The following is a 25,503-nucleotide window of genomic DNA, read 5'->3' on the forward strand; positions in this document are numbered from 1 at the left end:
TATGGAATTCACTACCACAGGAATTAGTGATGGCCACCAGTTTGGATGGCTTTAAAAGGGAGTTAGACAAATTCCTGGAGGATAAGACTATCAATAGCTACTAGTCTTGATGGCTATGTGCTACCTCCAGTACGAGAGGCAGTTGCTGGGGAACATGGGTGGGAGGGTGCTGTTACGCTTGTGCCCTGCTTGTGGGTTCCTGGTCAACAGCTGGTTGGCCACTGTGTGAACAAAACGCTGGACTAGATGGACCCTTGGTCTGATCCAGCATGGCTGTTCTTATGTTCTTAAGTCCATTCAGATCTTTGATCCCATAGTCTTGGGAATATATCAGGGTGGTCTGTAGCTTTGTGTCTGCTTAGTCTCTCCAGTTGGGAGACTGTGGCTGTCATGTTTGCTCAGCTGCAAATGGTGAATTGACAGAAATTGAAATAGACTCTTACAAAAATTCAAGGTTTATTTTTAAAGGGAAAATTTCTACACAGAGACATTGATTTATACTACTCGTTTATCTCACTCCTTTGCCTGGTAAACTTGAATTTGTGTGTCCCTTTCTTTCTCTTTTGTCAGCAGTTGTATTTGCCTGTGAATTGAGATAAAACTAGTTTGTTAAAAAGTGACGGCTTCAAAGGTATTTTACAAAGCAACTATGAAGGCATTTCAATACAAGAGCAGCCCTGAGCTCTTTGTGAGGAAGGGCAGGATATTAAATAACTAACTAACTAACCAACCAACCAACCATCCCAGTACTACCTAAACAAGGATGAAGTCTGAATACAACTTACTGATAAGAGTCCTGAATTTCAAGCTCTTGCTGAACATGGAATCCTAACTAAAGAAATATGAGACATTTGCAATGCCTAGATGATAATAGCTTGGCTTAATAAAATGAGATATGAATAAGCCTTTTGCCCACACACATATGAACAATCAAACCAGGATGCCTCTAATGTGGGCCAATGTGTGAGAATGCTAATAATGAATTAAGGAAGCCTGAGAGATTGGCTTGGGGAAAATAATGTGGGTTAGGGAGAGTTCTCCCTGGGTGTTACAGATGGTTCTTGCTTTCTGGCTTTGGACTTCTCACTTGAGCTTTATTTCAGTGTTATGGTGGAAACTGGAGATGGGTGAGAAATTTGCTGGATTCATATTTCAATGCAAGACTACCCAATTTGTGCCTCCCAGAACCAAACACACACCTGAACACTATTTGCATTTCTGAGTTCACGATGAGTTTTGCAAAACAAACAAGTGTTCAACAACATGCGTAAATTTGGAAAATGTGTAAGGAAAAATGTGTACATTTCTGAAATGTGCACAAACACACTTTAGTCAATGGGTGGATGTGTACAAAAATGCATACATTTGAAAATACATACAAATTTAGGGGCAGGGGGGAAGCATGCATGGAACCAGGATGGAATAAGCCTGGCAGTAGAAAACTGAGAACCTGGATGACATTGACTGAGTTCAGACAATCAGTGAAGGAAACAACACAGTATGAGTTGCTTCCCCTACCCCTGTGCATGCCGGTTGCATGACTGGCATTTCCCTAATTACCCATGATGTGTCGCTGGTTGCCATGTTGGCTGAACCAGCACGCTGCGCGGCAAGGGTAACTTCTTACCCACTGTACAACCCATGGCTTGCAGTAGGGGTTGTGGGGTGGGTAAGAAGCCACCCCTGCCTCGCCGTGTGCCGGGTTTGTATGACACGGCAACGCTCGACAGGGCACAGGTAGTCAGGGAAGTGCCAGTCGCATGCCTGGCATGCGCAGTTGTGGGGGAAACAAGCCATACTGCATTGTTTCCCCTGCTGATTGTGGCCACTGAGTTTGACACATTCACCCATCCCTAGTGGAGACACAAAGATTTATAGGATAATTTCCTACTCCACTAGGAATAGTCATACATTCAGGAATAACGATATCTGGCCCTTATCCAGCTCTGTTCACACACATTGCACTTGACGAGTGGCCCTGGATGACAATGCATATCCCTTGCCCATCCACTTCAGTAGTCGCATCTATCAGGTTAAAAGGAATCATGATGAGCACCAATGTGTTATAGGAACTTTCCTAATAATTAAATTAAATATTTCTTTTTGTAGACAGTTCTGCTCCTTCTTGCCCTATCCTCAGTGAATAAGGGGAAACACCCCCCCACACCCCTATCTGATCAAACTAGGCCTGCAAATGAAGTTTTACTGGGGTACAATAGTACCATCATTTCACAGGTCTTGGTGTATCTTCCTAAGCACGTGGAAGTACTCAAACTTCAGTTGAAAAACTCAGTTTTTGACACCACATTTCAAATGGGAAAGGTAAGGGTTTTTTTAATGCACTTTGAAAAAAAAAGTATTTAATTTTTGTTATCTGTATTAAATTGTAAATTATTTGCACACAGCCTGATTTGTGATGTGTTCTAAATAAAAAATATACCTAACAATTCTAAGGCTAAAAAAAGAGATATAAAAAGACATGTGATCTGTACATAAAACCACACAGAGCAAGTCATATCAAAGAATAGCTGATATCTGTTGTCTCATGCCATTCAGTTCCATGAGTCTGTATCCAAAAATCCATGAAATACCTCGGTCTACAAAATATTATCAAGCATTTTCATTGCCTGCTCATGTATGCATAACTGGTATAATTTTACTCATTAGCATCATATGCCAAGTTCTATTTGGAGCCAATATTCAATATTGGGAAAGTTAGCCCCCGCCCCCTGAATGCAGTTTTGAAGAATAGTTCTTGGACAAAAAAGCAATTTGTCTCATATATTAACCGCGTAATTCTCATCTAAAATGGTTTTATTACTTTTCAGCTCCATCAAATGTGGAGAAGGTCAGCTTTCTTTTTGTATGTTTCTTCTGCAAATCCAAGCAGGCTTTACATTTTGTTTTTTATGCAATGCAAATATTTGACCATAATTTAACAATGTTTGATTACGCAATGAATCAGGGCATGAAGACAGTATTACCAATGAGACCTCAGCTGTAGCTATTGAGCAACAACTGGAGTGTCTGATAGGAACACAAGAGAGACATCTCTGAGGACTGGCCAATGTAAGTGGTGGGCGGACAAGGATGATGCAGAGGAATTCCAGGCATTTCCCCTACTTCTCTCCATTGATGAACGCTTTTCTCCCTTCCAGGTCAGTGAATAATTTCCTGATGACTGGTCCCAAGGTAAGTGCATTCCCTTTGATCTGTGTTTTTAATTCCAATAAGCCCAGATCAGCTGGAAGTAGGTTGTTTCCAGCCTCTCAGGTTTGCTAAGAATCAGACAGGAGTTTCCTGTGCTCCGTTTGGTTCTTATGGGCTAAACCTGAAGTACAAAAAACAAACTAAAGAAGCTACATTGTCACCAAGTTGTCACTGCTAGTTGCTGGGATTGCTTTCTGCTGCAGACACAGAAAAATCAGCTGGTGTATTTCTCCTTTCGACAATGTATTTATTTTATTTAGAATATTTCATAGAATCATAGAATTTTGGAGTTGGAAGGGGCTTTGTTGGTCGTCTAGTCCAGAGGTGGTCAGAAGGTAGATCTCTAGATATTTTGGACTTCAACTCCCAGAATCCACTGCCAACATGGGCAATGGCCAGGAATATTGGGAGATGATGTCCAAAACATCTGGAGATCTACTTTCTGACCATCCCTGTTCTGGTCCAACCCCCTGCTCAGTGCAGGGATCTTGCAACTACGGTGTCTTTGACAGATAGCTGAGTGGCCTCTGCTTAAATGCCCCTAACAAAGGAGAGCTCACACTGCCAAAAAGAATGTGCCATTGGAAAGGTTCTCATAACGTTTTGCCAAAATCTGCTTCATTGCAATTCCTACCCATTTGTTCTATTCCTGTCCTCTGAAGCAACAGAAAACAGGTCTGCTCCTTCTTCTACATGACAGTCCTTCAGATGACTGGAGATAGCTCTCAGGTTTCCCCTTAATCCTCTCCTCATAAATGATCTGGAATTAGGAGTGAGCAGTGAAGTGGCCAAGTTTGCGGATGACACCAAATTATTTAGGGTGGTTAAAACAAAAACAGATTGTGAGGAGCTCCAAAAGGATCTCTCCAAAGTGGGAGAATGAGCATCCAAATGGCAAATTCTGTGTAAGCAAGTGTAAAGTGATGCACATCGGGGCAAAAATCCCAGCTTCGCATATAACCTGATGGGATCTGACCTAGCGGTGATTAAGAAAGAGATCTTGTGGTTGTGGTGGACGGCTCGATGAAAATGTCAACCCAGGCTCTCTTCAGACCTGGCATTTTATTCCACTACAAACCGTTCCTTTTGATTCCTGATTCTTTCCAGGATTTAGACTGGCCTTGTATACAGGGCATCTCTCATAGTGTGTCCCTCCACATTTTATCTTTTCACGGCTGGGCCGAGCTGCATGGAACAATCAGGACAGAAGGGGGCTGCTGGCTCCATACCCCCTCCCCTCCCCTGATCATTGGTTTCTGTAACATGATTGATGGCTCTGCCCCATCCCTCCACTCCTCCACAACAGGAGGGAAGTTGGAAGTGATCTGGATAGTGGGCTATGGGAGCTGATCTCCTCCTTCCTCCGAGGGAGAGAGAGTCTTTTCGGTGGCTTACCCCGAGGGTGCTGGTGCTGCTGGTCTTTCTCTGCTAAATATGTCAGTGCATGATGAAATTAAATGCAGTATATTGCTTGCACTACTGAGTTCGAAGAATATACTGATATCCGGGTTCCCAATTACAGAAGTAAGAAATCCACAAACAGACTTGTATACAGTCTGTGCACCACGCCATCCCTAGCAGCCCCCCGCCCCCCCAGGCGACACCTTCACAGGAGACACCTTCATTAGACCTGGCTTGCTTCCCCCCCCCCCGCATGCTGTTGTTGCTCTTTCCCCTTATTCTGGCTTCCCAACGACCCTGCAAGGTGGGCTAGGAGAAGAGGTAGTGGCTGGCTAGGTGGGAGGGAGTGCTATGGAAAACCACCTCAGCATTACTGCCTTATCTAAAGCAACTCCACACCCCAAAAGGAAACTGTTAAAAATGACTATTCCAGGCTCATACATGATGAATTTATTCAGGGGAGCAGAAAAGGCACTTTTAATACCCATTGAAATCCTAACTGTCAAGCCTTTCTCCTGCATGGCTGAGAAGAGAGACTTCCCCATCATCTGGGAGGAAAAAAGCCCATCAAACCGGTGAGCAAAAGGGAGAAGAAGCAGTCAGTGGACTCAATGGGAGGGGGAGGTTCCAAGTAAATGCACTGAAGGGGATGCACTCCTATGCATGCCTACTCAGAAGGAAGCCACACAGATTTCAGTGGCACTTAATCCCAAGAAATTAACTTAAATCTTACAGCCAATGAGCTTACTCAGAAGTAAGCACTGCTGTGTTCAAGGGGATCTCGGAGTATGTAGTGGAATGGGAGAGGCAGAAACGGTCACCTCAAGCCCAGTCCTGCCCCCCCTTCCCACCAATTTGTTGTCATGACAATGTTATTCAACACCGCCCAGCAGCACCCCCTAGTACATGCCCACACAAAGCAGGACAAAGCATTAAAGGGGAAATGGTAGCCCCATCAAGAGCATCTGGGAAATGGAGCAAAGAATAAAAGGAACCTGGTGGTCGGAGTCTATTACGGGCCACCCAATCAAGGAGAAGACGAGGATAAAACTTTTGAAAAGCAAATAGCCAATGTTTCAAGGAAGCATGATGTAGTAGTAATGGGGGACTTCAATTTCCCTAATATTTGTTGGGAGACACATTCTGCAAAACATGCCCCCTCCAAGAAATTCCTGACTTGTGTTGCTGATAACTTCCTTCTACAGAAAGTTGTTTGAGGGTCCACCGATAGTCTGTTGTAAGGTTATTTGAGGGTTGTTTAACCCTCAAACATCCCCTGCCACCCAGGTTTGAATGACATGACAAACCATGGCAAAGCCCACTGGAGTTTGAATATTCAAAATGGCCACTGGCGTGGGCTGCAGCGATTGTGTGAACCGGCCCACTGGGTATGGTTGTTCAACCAACTGTGGATCTACCTAACAGTAGTATCATCTATCCCACAATTTATCTTGTCAATAAGGATATCATGGGAGATTTGGTCAAATGCTTTACTGAACTCAAGATGAAACTCTGTTTAAAGAAAAGAGATAAGATTGGTCTGGCATGACTTATTCTTGATAAAGTCCATGCTTACTCCTAGTAATCAGTGCATTTTTTTCTAGATGATCACGGATTAACTGTTTAATAATCTGTTCTAGGATTTTGCCCAATATTCATGTCAAATTGTCTTGTCTGCAGTTTCCCAGATCTATCTTTCCCCACTTTTTGAAGTCTGGGATGACATTTGCCATCTCCAGTCTTTTGGCACCTTGCCCATTTGTTGTATCCAATAAAACAGGCAGAGTAAAATACAAAACTCTTTATTTAAAAGTATAGATAACAAGGGTAGCAGAACTAGCATCTATACCTAGAACTAATCACAGTTCATTGCTAATTTCCATTTCATTTTATAGGCTGCCTTCCTCAAGTTGTATAATCCCAGCTCTCTTAAAGGTACAATGCCTACAAAATCACCACATTTCTTCCCCTCCTAAGGAACCTCCATACTTCCACAACCCAGAACTACATAACATAATCCTTAATCCCAGAAGGTGTTTGTCTGACATGGGCAGACCATCTTTCAGGTTCACTTTCTGGTTGGTCAGGCCCAGCTGCTGGCATAGTCTCTAGTGTGGGTGAGAAAGGAAAGTCCTCTAACACAAAATGAGTATCCACTCAGTTCTGCAGTCTAGTGGAGCAAGATAAGAAGCATTTCAAACAGCCCCATCAGAAAGTTTATAAGTATACAGTCCTCTTCTTTCAACAACTTTATGAGGAGATGTGAATCTCCCATTTGTAAAATCCCAGGTTTCCTAACTTAAACAAAAGAGTTGCATTCAAATCTTTGTTCCTTAGCACCACATCTATCTGTATACACTTTAGATTTCCTTTGCTTCTCTTCAACGATCTCCCTCATAACAGAATCCAAAAGTATCTCATCTATCTATCTATCTATCTATCTATCTATTTATTTATATTTCATTTCTATACCGCCCAATAGCTGAAGCTCTCTGGGCGGTTCACAAAAATTAAGACCAAACACACAATAAAACAATTTAAAATATATAGAACATTAAAACCACAATATAACAAATACAACCACAATAAAATCTAGCAGCAGTGCAGGAGTTTAAAATACAGATTTAAAACAGCAAAGATAAAAATTTAGAAAGTTAAAATGCCTGGGAAAATAAAAAGGTCTTCACCTGGCGCCGAAAGGAATACAATGTAGGCGCCAGGCGAACCTCACTAGGGAGCTCATTCCAGAGCCGGGGTGCCACAGCAGAAAAAGCCCTCCTCCTAGTAGCCACCCACCTCACTTCCTTTGGCAGGGGCTCACGGAGAAGGGCCGCTGATGATGATCTTAAGGTCCAGGCAGGCACATATGGGAGGAGGTGATCCTTCAGGTAACCTGGCCCCAAGCCATTAAGGGCTTTAAATGTTAATACCAGCACTTTGAATCGGGCCCGGAAATGGACTGGCAGCCAGTGCAGCTGGAAAAGTACTGGCATAATATGAGCTCGCAGGCCAGTCCCTGTTAACAATCTTGCTGCCCTATTTTGGACCAGCTGAAGTTTCCGGACCGTTTTCAAAGGCAGCCCCACGTATAACGCATTGCAGTAATCCAGACGAGAAGTTATCAGAGCATGGATAACTGTAGCTAGGCTATCTCTGTCCAGATAAGGGCGTAGTTGGTATACCAGCCTAAGCTGATAAAAAGTGCTCCGTGCCACTGAGTTCACCTGTGCCTCAAGTGACAGTTCTGGATCCAAGAGCACCCCCAAACTATGAACCTGATCCTTTAGGGGGAGTGCAACCCCCTCCAGAACAGGTTGAATATCACCTAGCTGGGCAGACAAACCACCCACTAACAGTATCTCCGTCTTGTCTGGATTGAGTTTCAGCTTATTGGCCCTCATCCAGTCCATTACCGTGCCCAGGCACTGATTCAGAACAGCCACTGCCTCACCTGGTTTTGATGAAAAAGAGAGGTAGAGCTGGGTGTCATCTGCATATTGATGGCACCTCAGCCCACACCTCCGGATAACCTCCCCCAGCAGTTTCATGTAGATGTTAAACAGCATGGGGGATAAAATAGAGCCCTGTGGAACCCCATGGCACAATTGCCATGGCACAGAGCAATAATCCCCCAGCACCACCTTCTGGAATCGGCCATCCAAGTAGGAGCGGAACCACTGTAATGCAGTGCCTCCAACTCCTAACCCAGACAACCTATCCAGAAGGATACCATGGTCGATGGTATCAAAAGCCGCTGAGAGGTCCAGGAGAATCAACAGGATCGCACTCCCCCTGTCCCTCTCCCGGCAGAGGTCATCCCACAGGGCGACCAAGGCAGTTTCCATTCCAAAACCAGGCCTGAAGCCCGACTGAAATGGATCTAGATAATCCGTTTCATTCAACAGTGCCTGGAGCTGTCCTACAACCACCCGCTCAAGCACCTTGCCCAGGAAGGGGATGTTGGCCACTGGCCTATAATTGTTAACATCCTCTGGGTCCAGGTTAGGCTTTTTCAGGAGTGGCCTAATTACCGCCTCTTTTAAAGCGGCAGGCACCACTCCCTCTCTCAAGGAGGAATTTACAACCTCCTGGACCCAGCCGGACAACCCCTCCTTGTTTGATTTAATAAGCCATGAAGGGCAAGGGTCAAGCACACAAGTGGTCGATCGGACTTGGCCAAGCACCTTGTCCGCATCCTCAGGCCTCAGTAACTGAAACTCATCCAATAAAACTGGACCAGACGGTGCTCTGAACGCCTCTACCAATGGAACTGCATTAATGGTGGTGTCCAATTCATGACGAATCTGAGCGACTTTATCCTCAAAGTGCCGTGCAAACTCGTCACAGCGTGCTACCGAGGGTTCCACCGTCTCTCTCCCTGGCCCAGAATGTAACAGGCCGCGAACCACTCGGAAAAGCTCTGCTGGACGACACTGAGAAGATGCAATGCTGGTGGAAAAGAACTGTCTCTTTGCCACCCTCACCGCCACAGAGTAGGCTCGACAGTGGGCTCTTACCTGTGTTCGGTCAGACTCAGCACAAGTTTTCCTCCACCTGCGTTCTAGCCATCTCCCCTCTTGCTTCATTGCCCTCAGCTCAGGTGTATACCAAGGAGCTGGCCGGGCTCTGCTCAGAGGGAGGGCGCTTGGGCGCAATCATGTCAACCACCCGAGTCATCTCTGCATTCCACAGAGCGACCTGGGCTTCGACAGGAGCACCAGCCATACCAGCAGGAAAATCCCCCAGAGCCCTCTGGAATCCATCGGAATCCATTAATCTCCGGGGGCAGACCATTTTAATAGGTCCCCCACCCTTGCAGAGGGGAAAGGCCGCCAGAATTCTAAACCTCAGCAGGAAGTGATCTGACCATGACAAAGGGACAGATGTTAATTCCTCCACTTTCAGATCACCATCCTCCTGCCCAGTCGAGAAAACGAGATCAAGCGTGTGTCCTTTTATATGCGTTGGGCCGATGACATGTTGGGACAGCCCCATGGTTGTCATGGCGGCCATGAAGTCCTGAGCCTCCCCGGATATAGCAGCCTCGGCATGGAAGTTGAGATCCCCCAGGACCATCATCCTAGGGGTCCTCAACACCAAGTCCGAGACCACCTCTGTCAGCTCAGGCAGGGAGTCCGATGGGCAGCGGGGTGGGCGGTACACCAACAGAATCCCTAATCTGTCCCGGGTACCCAACACAAGGTACAAACACTCAAGATCTGCACTCAAATGAGCAGGAAGCCTGGAGAGAGAGATTGAATTCCTATAGACAATGGCAACCCCCCCTCCCCAACCCTCAAGTCGGTGTTGGTGCTGCACCGAGTACCCAGGAGGGCACAGCTGGGAGAGAGTGACCCCTCCCAGTTCCCCCATCTAGGTTTGTATGCTCCAGCTGCATTCAGTTCAGTGGATATCTCCCATGCAATAACTCTGCAGGTGATCTCTCTGTTGTTGCATGGTGGATAGCTCTACATACTTGCAAAAAAGAAGAAGAAAAAAAGTCAGTAACAAAGGCTTTAATTTAGCTTTTTGTAAACTCTTTTTCAGGCTTGTGTTAAACTTTTCAATCTCCCCATTAGCTTGTGGATAATACACAGATGACCTCCAATGAGTAATATTATGCTCTGCTAGAAAGGTTTCAAATTCCACTGAGGTAAACTGAGCACCATTATCTGAAACTAGTTCCTTAGGTTTCCCTACTTTACTAAAAACAACGGAAAGAAAGCTAATAACTGTAGCTGAGCTAACTTGGGATGTGAAAACTACTTCATCTCATTTGCTATAATAATCAGTTAAAGTAATAGCATAATGGCAATCAGTTGGAACTGCTTCAAAAGATCTGAGAGTAGAACTGGCTGTAATGGTAATGCCCATGTTACTGCTGTAACGGACAAATCATGTAACTGCTGTATCATGTAACTGACAAATTTTGTATCTGCTTCTATTTGGGAGTCCATCCTGGCCACCAATGCAGATCTCTCAGTCTCTGTTTAGTTCTAACAATCCTTGGATGGGTATCATATGCCAAACATATAAACGTAGATTGCAATTCCTCTGGCATAAGTATTCCTCCTGTAAAGAGGCATTAATCACTTCCCTTAACCATGGCAGGAGTAAGCACTTTCACATATGAGGCAGTTTTCTCAATCAGCTGGTCTCTAATCATCTCATATGCCGTATCTCCAGTTACATAAGCTCCTTAAGTCTCCCAAAGCAACAGTATACTGAAATATAGATTCCCCTGGTTTCTGATCACACTGGCAAAATGTGTAGTACTTAGCTACTGCATTCACTTTTGGCACAAAAAAGTTCTTTAAAGCAATGCATGCGGTCTCACATTTATCATCAACAAGGGGAAGGGCGTTGTCCTTCACCTCCCAAACAGTGCATAAGCAATGCAGATTTTCTTGCTTCAGAGAGCTCTTTTATCATTAACTGCAAACAAGTAGTTTTCAAACATCCGGACACAAACACGGAATGCAATTGGAGGCTCATCTGGTCTTTGAAGAAAAAGTGCACGTGAGTTCAGTGATAGAAGAGCTATTCTTCATCACCAAAATTTGTATCCAAATAAGAGAGGCAGAGTAAAATACAAATCATTTCTTTAAAAGTATAGATATCAAGGGTAGCAAAAGTAGCAGCTGTGCCTACAACTAACGAGACTCCATTGCTACTAAATCAAGAAAGTTAAATCCCTTCAGAATGCTTCGTGGTTACTCAAAACCACAATAATAGGTCAGCTAGAATGTACACTACACGTTAGGAAAGGTAGCACCAAGTCCAAGAGGTTGCCAGCATGCTTAACGAGCAGTGTCAAGGAAGCTGTTACAGAGAAGAAGGCTTCCTTCGGAAAATAGAAGTCTTGCCGAAATAAGAACAAAAAGGAACACAAACTTGCACAAAGGAGATGCAAGCAGACAATAAGAGATGCAAAAAAGCCTTTTGAGGAGCATATTGCTAACAATATCAAGGTCAACAATAAAAAGTTCTTTAAATATATCAGAAGCAGGAAACCAACAAGGGAGGTAGTTCGACCGCTGGATGACAATACAGTTAAAGGAGTACTGAAGGAGGATAAAGAGATTGCAGAGAAGCTGAATGAATCCTTGTCATCTGTCTTCACTGCATAAGTTCATAGAATCATAGAATAGTAGGGTTGGAAGGGGCCTACAAGGCCATCGAGTCCAACCCTGTGCTCAATGCAGGAATCCAAGTCAGAGCATCCCTGACAGATGGCTGTCCAGCCTCATCTTGAACGCCTCCAGTGAGAGAGCCCACCAACTCCCTAGGTAATTGGTTCCATTGTCGTATTGCTCTAACAGTCAGGATGTTTTTTCTGATGTTCAGCCGGAATCTGGCTTCCTGTAACTTGAGCCCATTATTCCGTGTCCTGCATTCTGGGATGATTGAGAAGAGATCCTGGCCTTCCTGTCTGTGACAACCTTTCAAGTACTTGAAGAGCGCTATCATATCTCCCCTCAGTCTTCTCTTCTCAAGGCTAAACATGCCCACTTCTTTCAGTCTCTCTTCATAGGGCTTTGTTTCCAGTCCCCTGATCATCTTTGTTGCCCTCCTCTGAACCCTCTCCAGTTTGTCTGCATCCTTCTGAAAGTGTGGTGCCCAGAACTGGACACAGTACTCCAGATAAGGCCTAACTAGTGCTGAGTAGAAGGGAACTAGTACTTCCCAGGATTTGGAAGCTATGCTTCTATTAATGCAGCACAGAATAGCATTTGCCTTTTTTGCAGCCACATCACATTGTTGGCTCCTATTCAGCTTGTGATCGACAACAATTCCAAGATCCTTCTCACTTGTAGTGTTGTTGAGCCACATATCCCCCATCTTGTAACTGTGCATTTGGTTTCTTTTTCCTAGGTGCAGAACTTGGCATTTATCCCTATTAAATGTCATTCTTTTGTTTTCCGCCCAGCGCTCCAGTCTATCCAGATCACTTTGAATTTTGTTTCTGTCTTCCAAAGTATTAGCTATCCCTCCCAATTTTGTGTCATCTGCAAATTTGATCAGCATTCCCTGCACCTCCTCCTCCAAGTCATTAATACAAATGTTGAAGAGCACTGGGCCCAGGACTGAGCCCTGCAGTACCTCACTCATTACCTCTCCCCAGTTTGTGAAGGTCCCGTTGATAAGCACTCTTTGAGTCCAATTCTGTAGCCAACTGTGGATCCACTGGACTGTTGTTTCATCTAGCCCACTTGGAGCTAGTTTGCTCATCAGGATATCATGGGGCACTTTGTCGAAAGCTTTGCTGAAGTCGAGGTATATGATGTCTACAGCATTCCCACGGTCTACAAGGGAGGTTACTTGATCAAAAAATGAGATCAGATTCGTCTGGCAGGACTTGTTCTTGACAAATCCATGTTGGCTTCGAGTAATCACTGCATTGTTTTCAAGGTGCTTCCAGATGGATTGCTTTATCATCTGCTCCAGAATTTTCCCAGGGATTGATGTTGGACTGACTGATCTGTAGTTCCCAGGTTCCTCCTTTTTACCCTTTTTGAAGAGAGGGACAACATTAGCCCTCCTCCAGTCATCTGGCACTTCCCCTGTCCTCCATGATTTCTCAAAGAGAATAGACAGCGGTTCTGAGAGTTCTTCTGCCAGTTCCTTTATGACTCTAGGATGCAGTTCATCTGGCCCTGGAGATTTGAACTCATTCAAAGTAAGATACCTGTCCTACATCTTCCAGGAACTTTTTGGGGAGTCTGAGGAATGGAGGCAAATAGTTGTGACAAAAGATGAAGTTCTCAACCTTACTGACAAACTGAAAGTTAATAAATCACCAGCCCCAGATGGTATCTATCGTAGAGTTCTTAAAGAACTCAAATGTGAAATTGCAGATCTTCTAACAAAAAAAAAAATGTAACATGTCCCTAAGTTAAGCCACTGTACCAGAGGACTGGAGAATGGCCAATGTAATGCAAATTTTTAAAAAGGGATCTGGGGGATCAGGGAAATTACAGTCTGGTTAGCTTAACGACTGCTCTGGGTAAATTGGAGGAAAGTATTATTAAAGATAAAATTAGCAGGCATATAAGAAGGACAAGCCCTGCTGAAAAAGAATCAACTTGGCTTTTGTAAAGGTAAGTCATGTCTCAGTGATCTTTCAGAGTTTTTTGAGGGTATCAATAAACAAGTGGACAGGGGTGATCCAGCTTACATTGTGTACTTGGACTTCCAAAAGGCTTTTGACAAAGTCCCTCACCAAAGACTCCTGAGCAAACTTAGCAGTCATGGAAAAAGAGGAGAGCTCCTCTTACGGATGAGTAACTGGTTAAAGAACAGAAAGCAGAGAGTAGGAATAAATGGTAAATTCTCCCAGTGGAGGGATCCCACAGGCCAATTTTTGAGACCAATTCTTTTCAACTTGTTTATAAATGATCTGTAATTAGAAGTGGGCAGTGAGGCGGCCACGTTTGCTGATGACACTAAATTATTTAGGGTGGTTAAAACAAAATGGGACTGCAAAGAGCTCCAAAAGGATCTCTTCAAACTGGGCAAATGGGCATCAAAATGGCAAATGCGATTCAGAGTAAGCAAATGATGCATGTTCAGGCCAAAAATCCCATCTTCAAGTATAAGCTGATGAGATCCGAGCTAGAGATGACTGACCAAGAAAGAGATCTTGGGGTTGTGGTGGACAGTTTAATGAAAATGTGTGGCTTCTGTGAGAAAGGTTAATTCCATGTTAGGTATAATTAGAAAAGGAATTGAAAATAAATCTGCCAATATCATACGGCCCTTACACAAATCTATATTGCAACCACACTTGGAATACTATGTACAGTTCTGGTCACCACACCTAAAAAAGGATATTGTAGAGTTGGAAAAAGTGCAGAAACAGGCAACTAAAATGATCAAGGGGCTGGAACAACTTCCCTACGAGGAGACATTACAACATCTGGGACTGTTTCGCTTAGAAAAGAGGTGAGTGTACATGATAGATGTGTACAGACTTATGCATGATGTGGAGAATCTGGATAGCAAAACATTTTTCTCCCTCTCTCATAATAGTAGAACCCAGGGTCATCCCATAAAGCTGACTGGTGGGAGCTTCAGGACAAATAAGAGGAAATCCTTCTTCACAAAGCACATAGTTAAACTATGGAGTTCGCTACCACGAGAAGTAGTGGTGGCCACCAATTTGGATGGCTTTAAAAGGGGATTGGACAAATTCCTGGAGGAGAAGGCTATGAATGGCTATTAGTTCTGATTGCTATATGATTCCCCCAGTATCAAGGCAGTAGGCCTATGTATACCAGTTGCTGGGGAACATGCGCAGGAGGGTGCTGTTGCACTCATGTCCTGCTTGTGGGTTTCCCACGGGCAGCTGGTTGGCCAGTGTGTGAACAGAATGCTGGATCCTGGTCTGATCCAGCACAGTTCTTCTTATGTTCTTATATTCTAAGCCCTCTGTCTGGAAAGACCCTTAGTCTTTAAGGGTCAAGAAGATACTCAGGTTGCAATCCTATCATGGGCATCCACAGGAAGAGGCAAGGGGGGCCATGTGTCCCCCCCCCCCGATGGGCCATAATCTCCAGATTCCCAGCTTTCATTTTTAAAAAGAAACAAGTCTCCAGCCCTTGTAGAACCTGAGATATGAGGCAAAATGTGCAGCCACTATTCTCCCCATTTGTTTTGTGGGAAACTAGTCTGTCCAGCCTTTCAGTGATTTTAGCCAATGAATGAAGTTATAGCAATGGTTTACACACCCAGCATGTAGAGAAGGAACTTCCTGGTTCATTTTAAAATGTTTTCTGGGGTCTTCTGTGTTAGGAAGTCATGGCCGTCTCATAAAAAACAATTTAGGAATCCAGGAGTGTAGTGTAGCTGAGAGTGGGCAGTTGTGCGTCTATCAAAAAACAAAAGTTAAAAGGAAAGACAGGAGTTCATGATCTTTCTAACTCAGGTCATGTAAAAAAAATCATGAGCTTTAAAACATTTTTTTAAAAATTACCCTGACAACGAGTGCAGATAAAGTTCATCATTATCATACCCATTATTGCAGGAGGCAGGGCTGTGGCTGAGAAGGTGTGGGTTACAGCAGTCCTGGAAAGTTGCCCGAGGTTGTTATCCCAATGTTGTGGGGGGTGGATTGAGTAACGTATGACAACTCCACAGTGTATTTCAGTGATGTTATCCAGTTTCCTGGTGCTTTTCCACATGAGGCTGTTAATTGGCTGTTAATCCACTGTATCTACTTTCAGTTTCATAGCAGAATTGAGATCCAATTGGGCTGTTTCCTTTCCTGCTTTTGCACTACAAAACCCCCAGGAAGTACTGTGTTATAGTGGAATACTTCAAATACAGAAGAGGAAATCACACTTTCGTTAGCTTTCACAATTAAATGCCGCATTTTCACTGCTCTAAAAAAACTCGCTGAAAGCACTGGTTAGACACAGAAGTGAAACTGGAGGTCACATTATTGTCTAAAGAACCTGTAAACAACCATGAGTAGGGAATGATGAGCGGAGGATAAATGCTCATGTAAAAAAGGCCCCGGTGTGTTGGTATTTTAGGGAAATGCAGATGGGGCTGTGAAGTTGATTGTAGCACCAGTGCAATGTATTGTTAGAGCTGTTGTATACAGCTGTTGTATATATGGGTTGCTGTGATGTATATAGCTTTAAGAGAACCTGCAGTTTTTAACTCTTGCAGAAGGCCCAAGTGGAGCCTCTCCCCATCTCTTTCTTAATACTGATCTTGGAGCTGACACAGGGTGCCATGCAACTCCTCAGATGTTAGTGTTTCCTCATGTACTGTAGTAATGAATAACCCCTTGTGAAGGAACTTGAATCCATTGTGGCTTGCCTGCAGAGCAGACTCTAGGAGTGGAATGCAAGCTGAGTAGGTCACCCCTGCCCCCCCCCCCCGATATTAGCCATGCCTATCAACATTGTAAAGGCCATTGGTCCAAGCGCTATTACAGGAGTAAATGGAGTCAGGGAGCCAATCTTCATGGAAACGCATAGAGAAGCATTTTCAGCTTTTCTCCACTTTTTCCTGAAATGGTCGTTGGTCCATCAGTGGCACATGAAGCAAGACAAGCTGAGTATGCACTACCTAAACCCTAGCTTTTCTTCCTTCATGTGTCACGCATGGGCCAAAGCCAATTTAATCAAGAAAAATGTCATCAACCCTGTAGGTGCTGCTCAGCAAATGAGAGAGTTGTTCCCGAAGGCTCATGCATCGCAACGGAGAGAACAGCTCTAATAGTGCCCAGTAATAGCCTTCAGAAACGTGTAGGAAGAAAGCCAGACTATAACACATATGGTCTTCGATGTCTATATACTAATGCCCAGAGTATGGGAAACAAACAGAACGAACTTTAACTCTAGAGGATTGGCTATCCTTGACTTGATCCTACCCAAAAGAGATGACTTAGTGGATAAAGTAGCAGTTACAGGAACTCTGGGGGAAAGCAACCATGTTATACTTGAGTTCTTGGTTCTAAAGGAAGCAAAAGCTGAGTGTAGCCAAACCTGTACACTGGTTTTTAGGAAAGCTGATTTTAAGAAACTCAGAACAATGATAAGTAAAGTCCCATGGCAAGTGACTCTAACGAGAAAAGGAGTCCAAGATGGGTGGGAGTTTTTAAAAAAGGACATTCTCAAGGCACAATTACAAACAATTCCAAAAAAGAAAAAAAGGTTGAAGACAACAGAAGAAGCCAATGTGGCTTCACAAAAAGCTTAGGGATGACCTGAAAACAAAAAAGGACACATATAGGAAGTGGAAGGAAGGCCAAGCAACAAAGGAAGAGTACAGGCAGGTAGCACAGAATTGCAGGGATGGCATCAGGAAGGCTAAAGCTGAGAACGAGCTGAGGTTAGCGAGGGATGCTAAAAGCAACACAAAGGCTTTCTTCAGCTACGTGCATAATAAAAGGCAGAGGAAAGAAATGGTGGTTCAGCTATTCAATAAGGATGGCAAAATGGTAACAGCTGACAAAGAAAAGGCAGAAGTGCTCAGTTCGTACTTTGGCTCAGTCTTCTCCCCAAACAGGGTCTATGACCCCCTTGGCAAAGGTGAAGTACAGGCTGAAGGGGCAGGATTGCAGCTTGAGACCGATAGGCATATGGTCAAGGAACACCTAATGACTTTGAATGAGTTCAAATCTCTAGGGACAGATGAACTGTACCCTAGAGTAATAAGGAAACTGGCACAAGAACTCTCAGAACCACTGTCTATTATTTGAGAAATCATGGAGGACGGGTGAAGTGCCAGATGACTGGAGGAGGGCTAATGTTGCCCCTTATCTTCACAAAGGGTAAAAAGGAGGAACCAGTCAGTCTGACATCAATCCCAGGGAAAATTCTGGAGCAGATTATGAAGCAATCCATCTGTAAGTACCTTGAAAACAATGCAGTGATTACTCGAAGCCAACATGGATTTGTCAAGAACAAATCCTGCCAGACAAATCTGATCTCATTTTTTGAACAAGTCACCTCCCTTGTGGACTGTGCAAATTATGTGGACATAATATACCTCGACTTCAGCAAAGCTTTCGACAAAGTGCCCCATGATCTCCTGATGAGCAAACTAGCTCCAAGTGGGCTAGATGAAACAACGATCCAGTGGATCCACAGTTGGCTACAGAATCGGACTCAAAGAGTGCTTATCAATGGGATCTTCTCAAACTGGGGAGAGGTAACGAGTGAGGTACTGCAGGGCTCAGTCCTGGGCCCAGTGCTCTTCAACATCTGTATTAATGACTTGGAGGAGGAGGTGCAGGGAATGCTGTTCAAATTTGCAGATGACACAAAATTGGGTGGGACAGCTAATACTTTGGAAGACAGAAACAAAATTCAAACTGATCTTGATAGACTGGAACGCTGGGCAGAAAACAACAGAATGAAATTTAACAGGGATAAATGCCAAGTTCTGCACCTACAAAAAAGAAACCAAATGCACAGTTACAAGATGGGGGATATGTGGCTCAACAACACTACAAGCGAGAAGGATCTTGGAATTGTTGTCGATCACAAGCTGAATAGGAGCCAACAATGTGATGCAAAAAAGGCAAATGCTATTTTGGGCTGCATTAATAGAAGCATAGCTTCCAAATCCTGGGAAGTACTAGTTCCCCTCTACTCAGCACTGGTTAGGCCTCATCTGGTGTACTGTGTCCAGTTCTGGGCACCACACTTTAAGAAGGATGTAGACAAACTGGAGAGGGTTCAGAGGAAGGCAACAAAGATGATCAGGGGACTGGAAACAAAGCCCTATGAAGAGAGACTCAAAGAACTGGGCACGTTTAGCCTTGAGAAGACTGAAGGGAGATATGATAGAGCTCTTCAAGTACTTGAGAGGTTGTCACAGAGAAGAAGGCCAGGATCTCTTCTCAATCATCCCAGAGTGCAGGACACGGAATAATGGGCTCAAGTTACAGGAAGCCAGATTCCGGCTGAACATCAGAAAAAACATCCTGACTGTTAGAGCAATACGACAATGGAACCAATTACCTAGGGAGGTAGTGGGCTCTCCCACACTGGAGGCCTTCAAGACGAGGCTGGACAGTCATCTGTCAGGGATGCTCTGACTTGGATTCCTGCATTGAGCAGGGGGTTGGACTCGATGGCCTTGTAGGCCCCTTCCAACCCTACTATTCTATGATTCTATGATAATAGCTGGCAAATGCAAGATAGTGAGATTGGGGGAGTAGGTATTCCTATTGTGGACAAAAGCGCTATTTCGCTTTAATGCTTTACTTTTTAAAAGAAGTTACAGGCTGCCTGTATACTTTGTGGGGATAGCAACCAGAGTTTAGTGGTAGGCAAGCTGAAGTAAATGCCATGAGTTAGCTCTGAACTCTGACGGCCAGCAGGGAAATGGCAGAAACATTGGGGAAACACCCCTTGACCAGGTCAGTGAGGCCATGGCCAGGTGAAAGATACACCCCTGGGCAGGGCTGTTATGCCAGAGTAAATGCAGAGGGTGGAGCACACCACAACAGAAGTGCAGACAAGCTGAATTAAGGAAAACAATTGGACTAAAAATTGTCTCAGAAGAACTGTTTTCCCCCGCAATAAGCTCCCGGGTGGCTGCAGGATGGCCATAATGCCATGTATCCCTAATGACCTCCAAACTCAGCCAGCCCGGAGTAAATCGCTCTTGGAGAGACACCCCCCCCCCCAATCTACCAGAAATGGTGGACCTGTTCACTGATACTATCAGGGCTTTTTTTTTTTAAAGTGCAATGATACACAAAATGTGCGGGAAAAATATGCAGTTCCAAAAGAACATTCCTGCTGTTCATAATTCAAGTCATGCAAAAGTTGTATTGTTAGCTGATATAAAAAGTGGCTGATAACTACGTTACAAGTAAAGTGAGTTGTCCGGGCTCCTCCAGAAGCCTAAAACCTGATCAAGCATACTTATTTCTCCTTCCACTGCTAAAGACACTCCCCAGAGACTCTACCATTACTCTCGAGAGCTGCCTTCCCCAACTCGGTGCCCTTCAGAGGTTTTAGACTTCAACTCTAATGAGCCCCAGCCAGCATGGCCAATGGTCCAGAATGTTGGGGTTGCAGTCCAAAACACTTGGAGGGCACCAGGTTGGGGAAGACTGTTCTACAGCGTGTACACCAATGTTTCCAAGATGAAGGAAATCATTCTAGGATGCGTCATGTGAAGTTGTCAATGTTAAAAAAGGGCAGTGATGCCATAAAATATACGATATAATATTCTTGATATTATACAGCTGTACAGTGTTTGTGCATCTGGGTTTTTTCCTCTTGTTCCTATGTGATTTTTTCAAAAAACTTTCACTCCAAATAAAGTTTTGTTGGAGTTCATGATGCTTCTTGAATATAACACACTTCTGCATTAGTGCTGTTCAATTCCCAGGATCTTCTACTACTCTGTGTAGGCTTCTAAATGTCATGGAATGTGATGCTAAGCAACAAAGAGCACACACAAGGAAAATGCACAGGTGTGTTGTAGTTGTGCGCACTGTGCACGCAATTTACAACCACAAACTGATGTGTAGTGTTGCCCCTCCTCCTCGGAAAAATCCCTGTAGATGCTCATGAATCCTGTGCACATTTACCTTGGAATAAGCCCCACTGAACACAATGGGACTTCCTTCTGAATAAGCATGCATTGAATTACACTGTTCATTTTTTGCTAAAACAGACTAAATAAGCTGTCCCTCTGGAATATTTTTAATGGACATTCCTCTGCAGATATTATTTCATAGAGGAAAACGTCATTCTTATATTCTTCTTGAGTTAGAATTCCACCAGTGACCCTCTCTGAGTCCTTTCAGTTTCTGCAAGGCAAGCCTGGCACTTAGAACAAGGAGCCACTCAAGACATGGCTCCAAGGAAGAGGATGTGCTTGGGGATACCTGGGAGGCATAGTGGACTAAACCTACTGAAAAGCACAGCTGGAGTCCATGGAATGAGTGGTTTAGGAGTATGTACTTCCTCATTTTACTACTTTATATTAAAAGCATGTGTGTTTAGTCTTTTCTTCTACTACCAGTCAAAGAATTCTGTGAATTTTGGACTTACTAATTTCATGTTACATGGGAAGTAGGACATCACTGAATGGTTAAGCACATAAACAGCACAATCCTATGTAGTCTACTCAGAAGTAAGCCCAGTAGAGTTAAATAAGACAAAGGACTGCATGGAAGTGGAGATTCTGGCTATCTTATAGTGCTCCAGCTAAACTTTCTTAAATGGAACAGTGGTGCTACTATGGAAGCAGCAGTGGTAGCTGCTATCCCAAGCCATTTTCCACTTGGCATGACAGCAGCCAGCCAGTGCCAGTGGAGTGTGCATCATGCAATCTTCCATGCTTTTTAACATCTACTTAAAGCTGCTGAGTGAGCTGATCTGGGATGAGGTGTTGTCAGCTGATGATACCCAGCTCTGTTTCTCTTTTTCATCAAATTCAGATGAAGCTACAGAGGTGCTTAACTGGGATCAAGCAGAATGACAGATGTCCTGGGATCAACAGAATGATGTGTTTCAATTTTTCTTACATGGGGATAAGGGAATAGGGATCAGGTTGTGCTTCTCCTGAGTACCTTCTGGCAGAGCTTCTTTCTGCTACATGGAGCTCAATCTGCCAGGTCTTCTGGTTGTGGCCTGCTGCTTGCTTTCTCCACTATTCACTCAGGAAGGATTCCTCCCTTAAGGTCTGGCCTCACACGACTCCTACACCTTTCCCTGTGGTAACTGCAAATTACTCTCCTGTGGCACGTTGCCTGGAAATCTTACATGGCATTCACTCCTTGAACTCTTTCCTGGTGGCCCTGGAGTTCTTTCTGTGACAACAACAAGCCACCTGCTCTGCCAAAGAATCTCTCCTTAAAGCCTTCCCTGTTCCTTCTCTCCTTACAACAAACTCTCTAAACAGGGCTACTTGGCCTGGGCCAGTCAAAAGCCTGCCTGACCAATCTTATCCCTGTTGCTGCCCAGACATAAAGACAGATTTTACCTTCCTGTGATGGGTTTAGACTCCCTTCCAGTTGGGGGGCAGGCCTAGCAACTAAGCAGGCCCCTCCCTTCCAGCCTCCCAAGGATACATTTTATAGCCAGTTTAAGCCTCAAATTAGCATATATTCTGTTTCATACACAACTATGGAAAATATTTACTTCATCATGGCTGGGGAGAGGTCCCATTGTGTCACAATTACATGTTGAGATTCAAGGCCTTTTCAGACGTCATGCTAAGCCATGGTGGTTGGGGAATTTCCAGTAACCACAGTGGCCTAGCGTGTCATGTGGGGGGAGAAAAAACCACATTTTCTGTGGTTACTAAGCCACCCCCGCTAACTACTCCTCGGCAAAAGGGTTAAGGGGTCCCAGAGTGGCTTACCATATTGTCTGGCAGGCTCCCTGGTAGTATAAAAGGGCTCCAGAGGACTTCCAGGCCGTGACCATAGGGTCCGCCAGCTAGAACATCCATCACAACTTTCTGGTTGTGCAGCCTTTCGGGATGCTGGAGTGGCTGCCAGGAGCCCGTTTGTGCTGCGGAAGACATCAGGATGTGCACAACTCACTCCGGTAAGCTTGCCAGATAACTTTGGAGGGGAGGGGGTAGTGCAGCCATGTGGCACCGCATGGTTCCTGGTCATGACGGACCAATGTGTTGTGGTTCTGCTACCCCCTCCATAGTTGCCCTAACCACCCTCCCCTCATGCGCATGTGAATAGTCCCTCAGTGTCATCTTACACTCTAACATACCATGTCCTCTTTTTATGAAAACTTTAAACAAAATACTAAGAATTCTGGTGAGCAATGTGACAGGGTCAGGGCAGGGATCAATGGTATGCATAGGAACTGAGGCAGGGGGGCCTTGCTTGTGGGGGCCTGGTGCAAATTGCCCCAGTTCTCCTTCCCTCTGGGCACACTGCACCTTTGCAGTGTTATCAGACTGTATGGCTTGTGCAGAATTGCAAACCATAGCAGTGTAAAAGGCCCTGCTACTCCTAGGCCTTTCCCCAGGAATGTCTATGAAAAGTCCCCAGAGTGAGCCACCTCTTATTTGCTGCTCTGCTTTCAGTGAATTCCTGCTCCAGTTCTAGGATCCCAATGAAGTCTCTGTTATGTGGCTCTCAAAGGATGACTCTCATGGAGTTGTAGGCCTATATACTTTATTATAAAGAATAATAAATATAATAAAGAATAATCTTCAGCACACCCACAAAATGGCCCCTGCTGCAAAATGGCCCCCTGAGCTCCAACACGCCCTCCTCAGCTACAAGAAGTAGGCTGTCTGTTGGAGAGGTACAGGGCAGTATCACCATATACTACCATCTCTCAGGCTACAGCTAGTGCTGTGCCGAACCCTGCCCCCTACTTTTGTGAAATTCTTCCCTCTCTGCGAAAGAGGCATTGTTTTCTTAGGGAGGGGGAGACTTTTGGAGAATTTTTGAGCGGGAGTGGGGAGGCAGGGTTTCCATCTACCTTATTTAGCGTATGAGGTGGCTCTGGAGACTTCGTATCTCTTTGACTTTCAAAATGTCTCCCCTGCACTCACAGCATAACAGGGCTGTTCACAGTCGGCTTTCAGCTCAGCAGCAGTCCCCGGAACAGCAGATGTCACATGGCCATTTCAGGAACTGCTGCTGTCGAGATGTTGCAAGCAGAAATGGGACTCGTTTTAAAGTTCTTTCCAAGCAGGAATGGGACAATGTAGGAATTTTAGAAATCTCACTTTCTTGCTTGTAACATCGGAAACGCTTGTTTGCGTCATTAGAAACCCACCAGTTCCCATTTCCACTATTTTTGCCTATCAGGCAAGGCTGCTAATAGAGGGTATGACAGAGAGCATTTTAAAAAATAAAATGAAATAGCGTTATCCCTCATTTCAAGAACCTCAAGCAAAGACTCACGCACACACACTGTACTCCCCCTCCACCCAACTCAAGTCACAAACTACCCAAAGCACACTCCCTGCTCAGGATGGAAGCTGCGGCCAGCAGCTATCTCCCTGCCAGAGTAGGGAGAGCAAGGCGAGTGACACGAGCTCCATATAGCCAATGCGATTTGAGCTTCCAAAACACTCTCCCCAACCAAGCAGGGAGAGAAGAGTCTTTGCAAGCACAGGGCACCAGCTGATAGCCAGCATACCCTGCGCTTCCAAAATGCTCTTCCGACTCAGGAGGAAAGTGGCAGCAATCCTCTCCCTGCGTGAGAAGGGAGAGATGACACCCTATGCTTCCAAAGCAGTTTGCACTATTGCTGCTTAGAGGGAAGCAGCAGCAACCACCTCCCTCCTCAGGAAGAGAAGAGCCTTTACAAGCACTGGGTATATGGCGTGTGGAATGCAAATAGAAGGAAAACACATGCACACACCTCTCGGTCAGCTCCTAGTAGTCGTGTAAGTGTCAAAGCCCCCCCCCCCGGAAAATTGCTCTGAAAATTCTCACACTTTTCCACAATTTTCGATTGTGATTTGTTTTCAACCCTCCCTCCACTTGAATGGTCAAAAAGAAAAGAGATCAAAAATTTTGGCAAAGCATGAGCTATAGCTTCTTCTTTAGTCTTCTTCCCTTGCTGCAACACCGCAGAACTATCACAGGTTTTACTTTAAAAAATTTTTGTATTGTAGCAGTTCCTATCTTTTGGTAAGCATTCTTTATTTTAGAATATCCATTATTTTTATCTTTGAAAATAATAAAGAGAAGTTATACATAAAAAAGATATCTAGTTGACCTCTTACAGCTTATGGCTTTATTATTATTATTATTATTATTATTATTATTATTATTATTTATATAGTGCTTATCATGTTTACAGTATTTGAAGTGCTAAGTGCTCATAACATTGCCTTAAAGTAAAGCCACATTCCATTTTATCTAGCACAAATTACATCAAAGTGGAAACTGAAAAAGAAACATACTTTCGAGCTAACTGAAGGAAGATCATTTTTGTACTTCGTACCCAAACAGCCTGTAGAATCTTGAAAAAAGATTACAGACACTTGCTCTTTGCCACCCTAGCTCACTGCAGACAGTACATTAAAAAATACAGCCACTGAGCTCAGCTTGGTGCCCTTCAGCTCAACTTGGTGTCCCTCTCAGCTTGGTGCCCCAGGTGACCGCCCAAGTTGCCCACCCTTAAGACCGGGTGTGCACTGAGGAAAAAGGATCTAGTGAGGAGAAGGGACAGCACAGTAGACAGCAGTTACCCTCTGATGTAGCTTACAACCTGAGGCAGCAGCTCTACAGGCAGCCAACAAGTGACTAACTGAAGGCATTTCTCCTACATGTAACCAAGGATAAGTCTGAGGACCTCATTGTTAGTCTAAGATAAAAAATAATGGCTGGGTTGTCATAAGTTTGAAATCTGTAAAGAAATATTAAAACTAAAAGAAGAGATCTCAACACTAAGACAAAAGGGGGCAAAGGGAATC

At 44.4% G+C, this 25,503-nt stretch overlaps 1 protein-coding gene and 1 long non-coding RNA gene across 2 annotated transcripts in view; one reads left to right on the forward strand and one right to left on the reverse strand.

Moving 5' to 3' along the window:
- Positions 1 to 433: 433 nt before the first annotated feature.
- LOC146350510 (uncharacterized) lies at positions 434 to 23,691 on the reverse strand. Its single transcript, XR_014788860.1, has 3 exons — positions 23,553 to 23,691; positions 22,462 to 22,613; positions 434 to 583 (listed from the first exon to the last, which is right to left on the reverse strand). It is a non-coding gene; the product is annotated as an uncharacterized LOC146350510 (long non-coding RNA).
- WNT8B (Wnt family member 8B) overlaps positions 3,166 to 25,503 on the forward strand; it is a 62,911-nt gene continuing 40,573 nt past the window's right edge. The window contains exon 1 of the mRNA XM_084841856.1: positions 3,166 to 3,192. Coding sequence (XP_084697982.1) covers positions 3,178 to 3,192 — 15 coding nt within the window. The 5' untranslated portion in view covers positions 3,166 to 3,177. The remainder of the gene's footprint in view (positions 3,193 to 25,503) is intronic.

This window comes from Heloderma suspectum, chromosome 3 (assembly GCF_057233095.1).
Source record: "Heloderma suspectum isolate Gila_16-S chromosome 3, 16-S_ref, whole genome shotgun sequence".
Taxonomy (NCBI): domain Eukaryota; kingdom Metazoa; phylum Chordata; class Lepidosauria; order Squamata; family Helodermatidae; genus Heloderma; species Heloderma suspectum.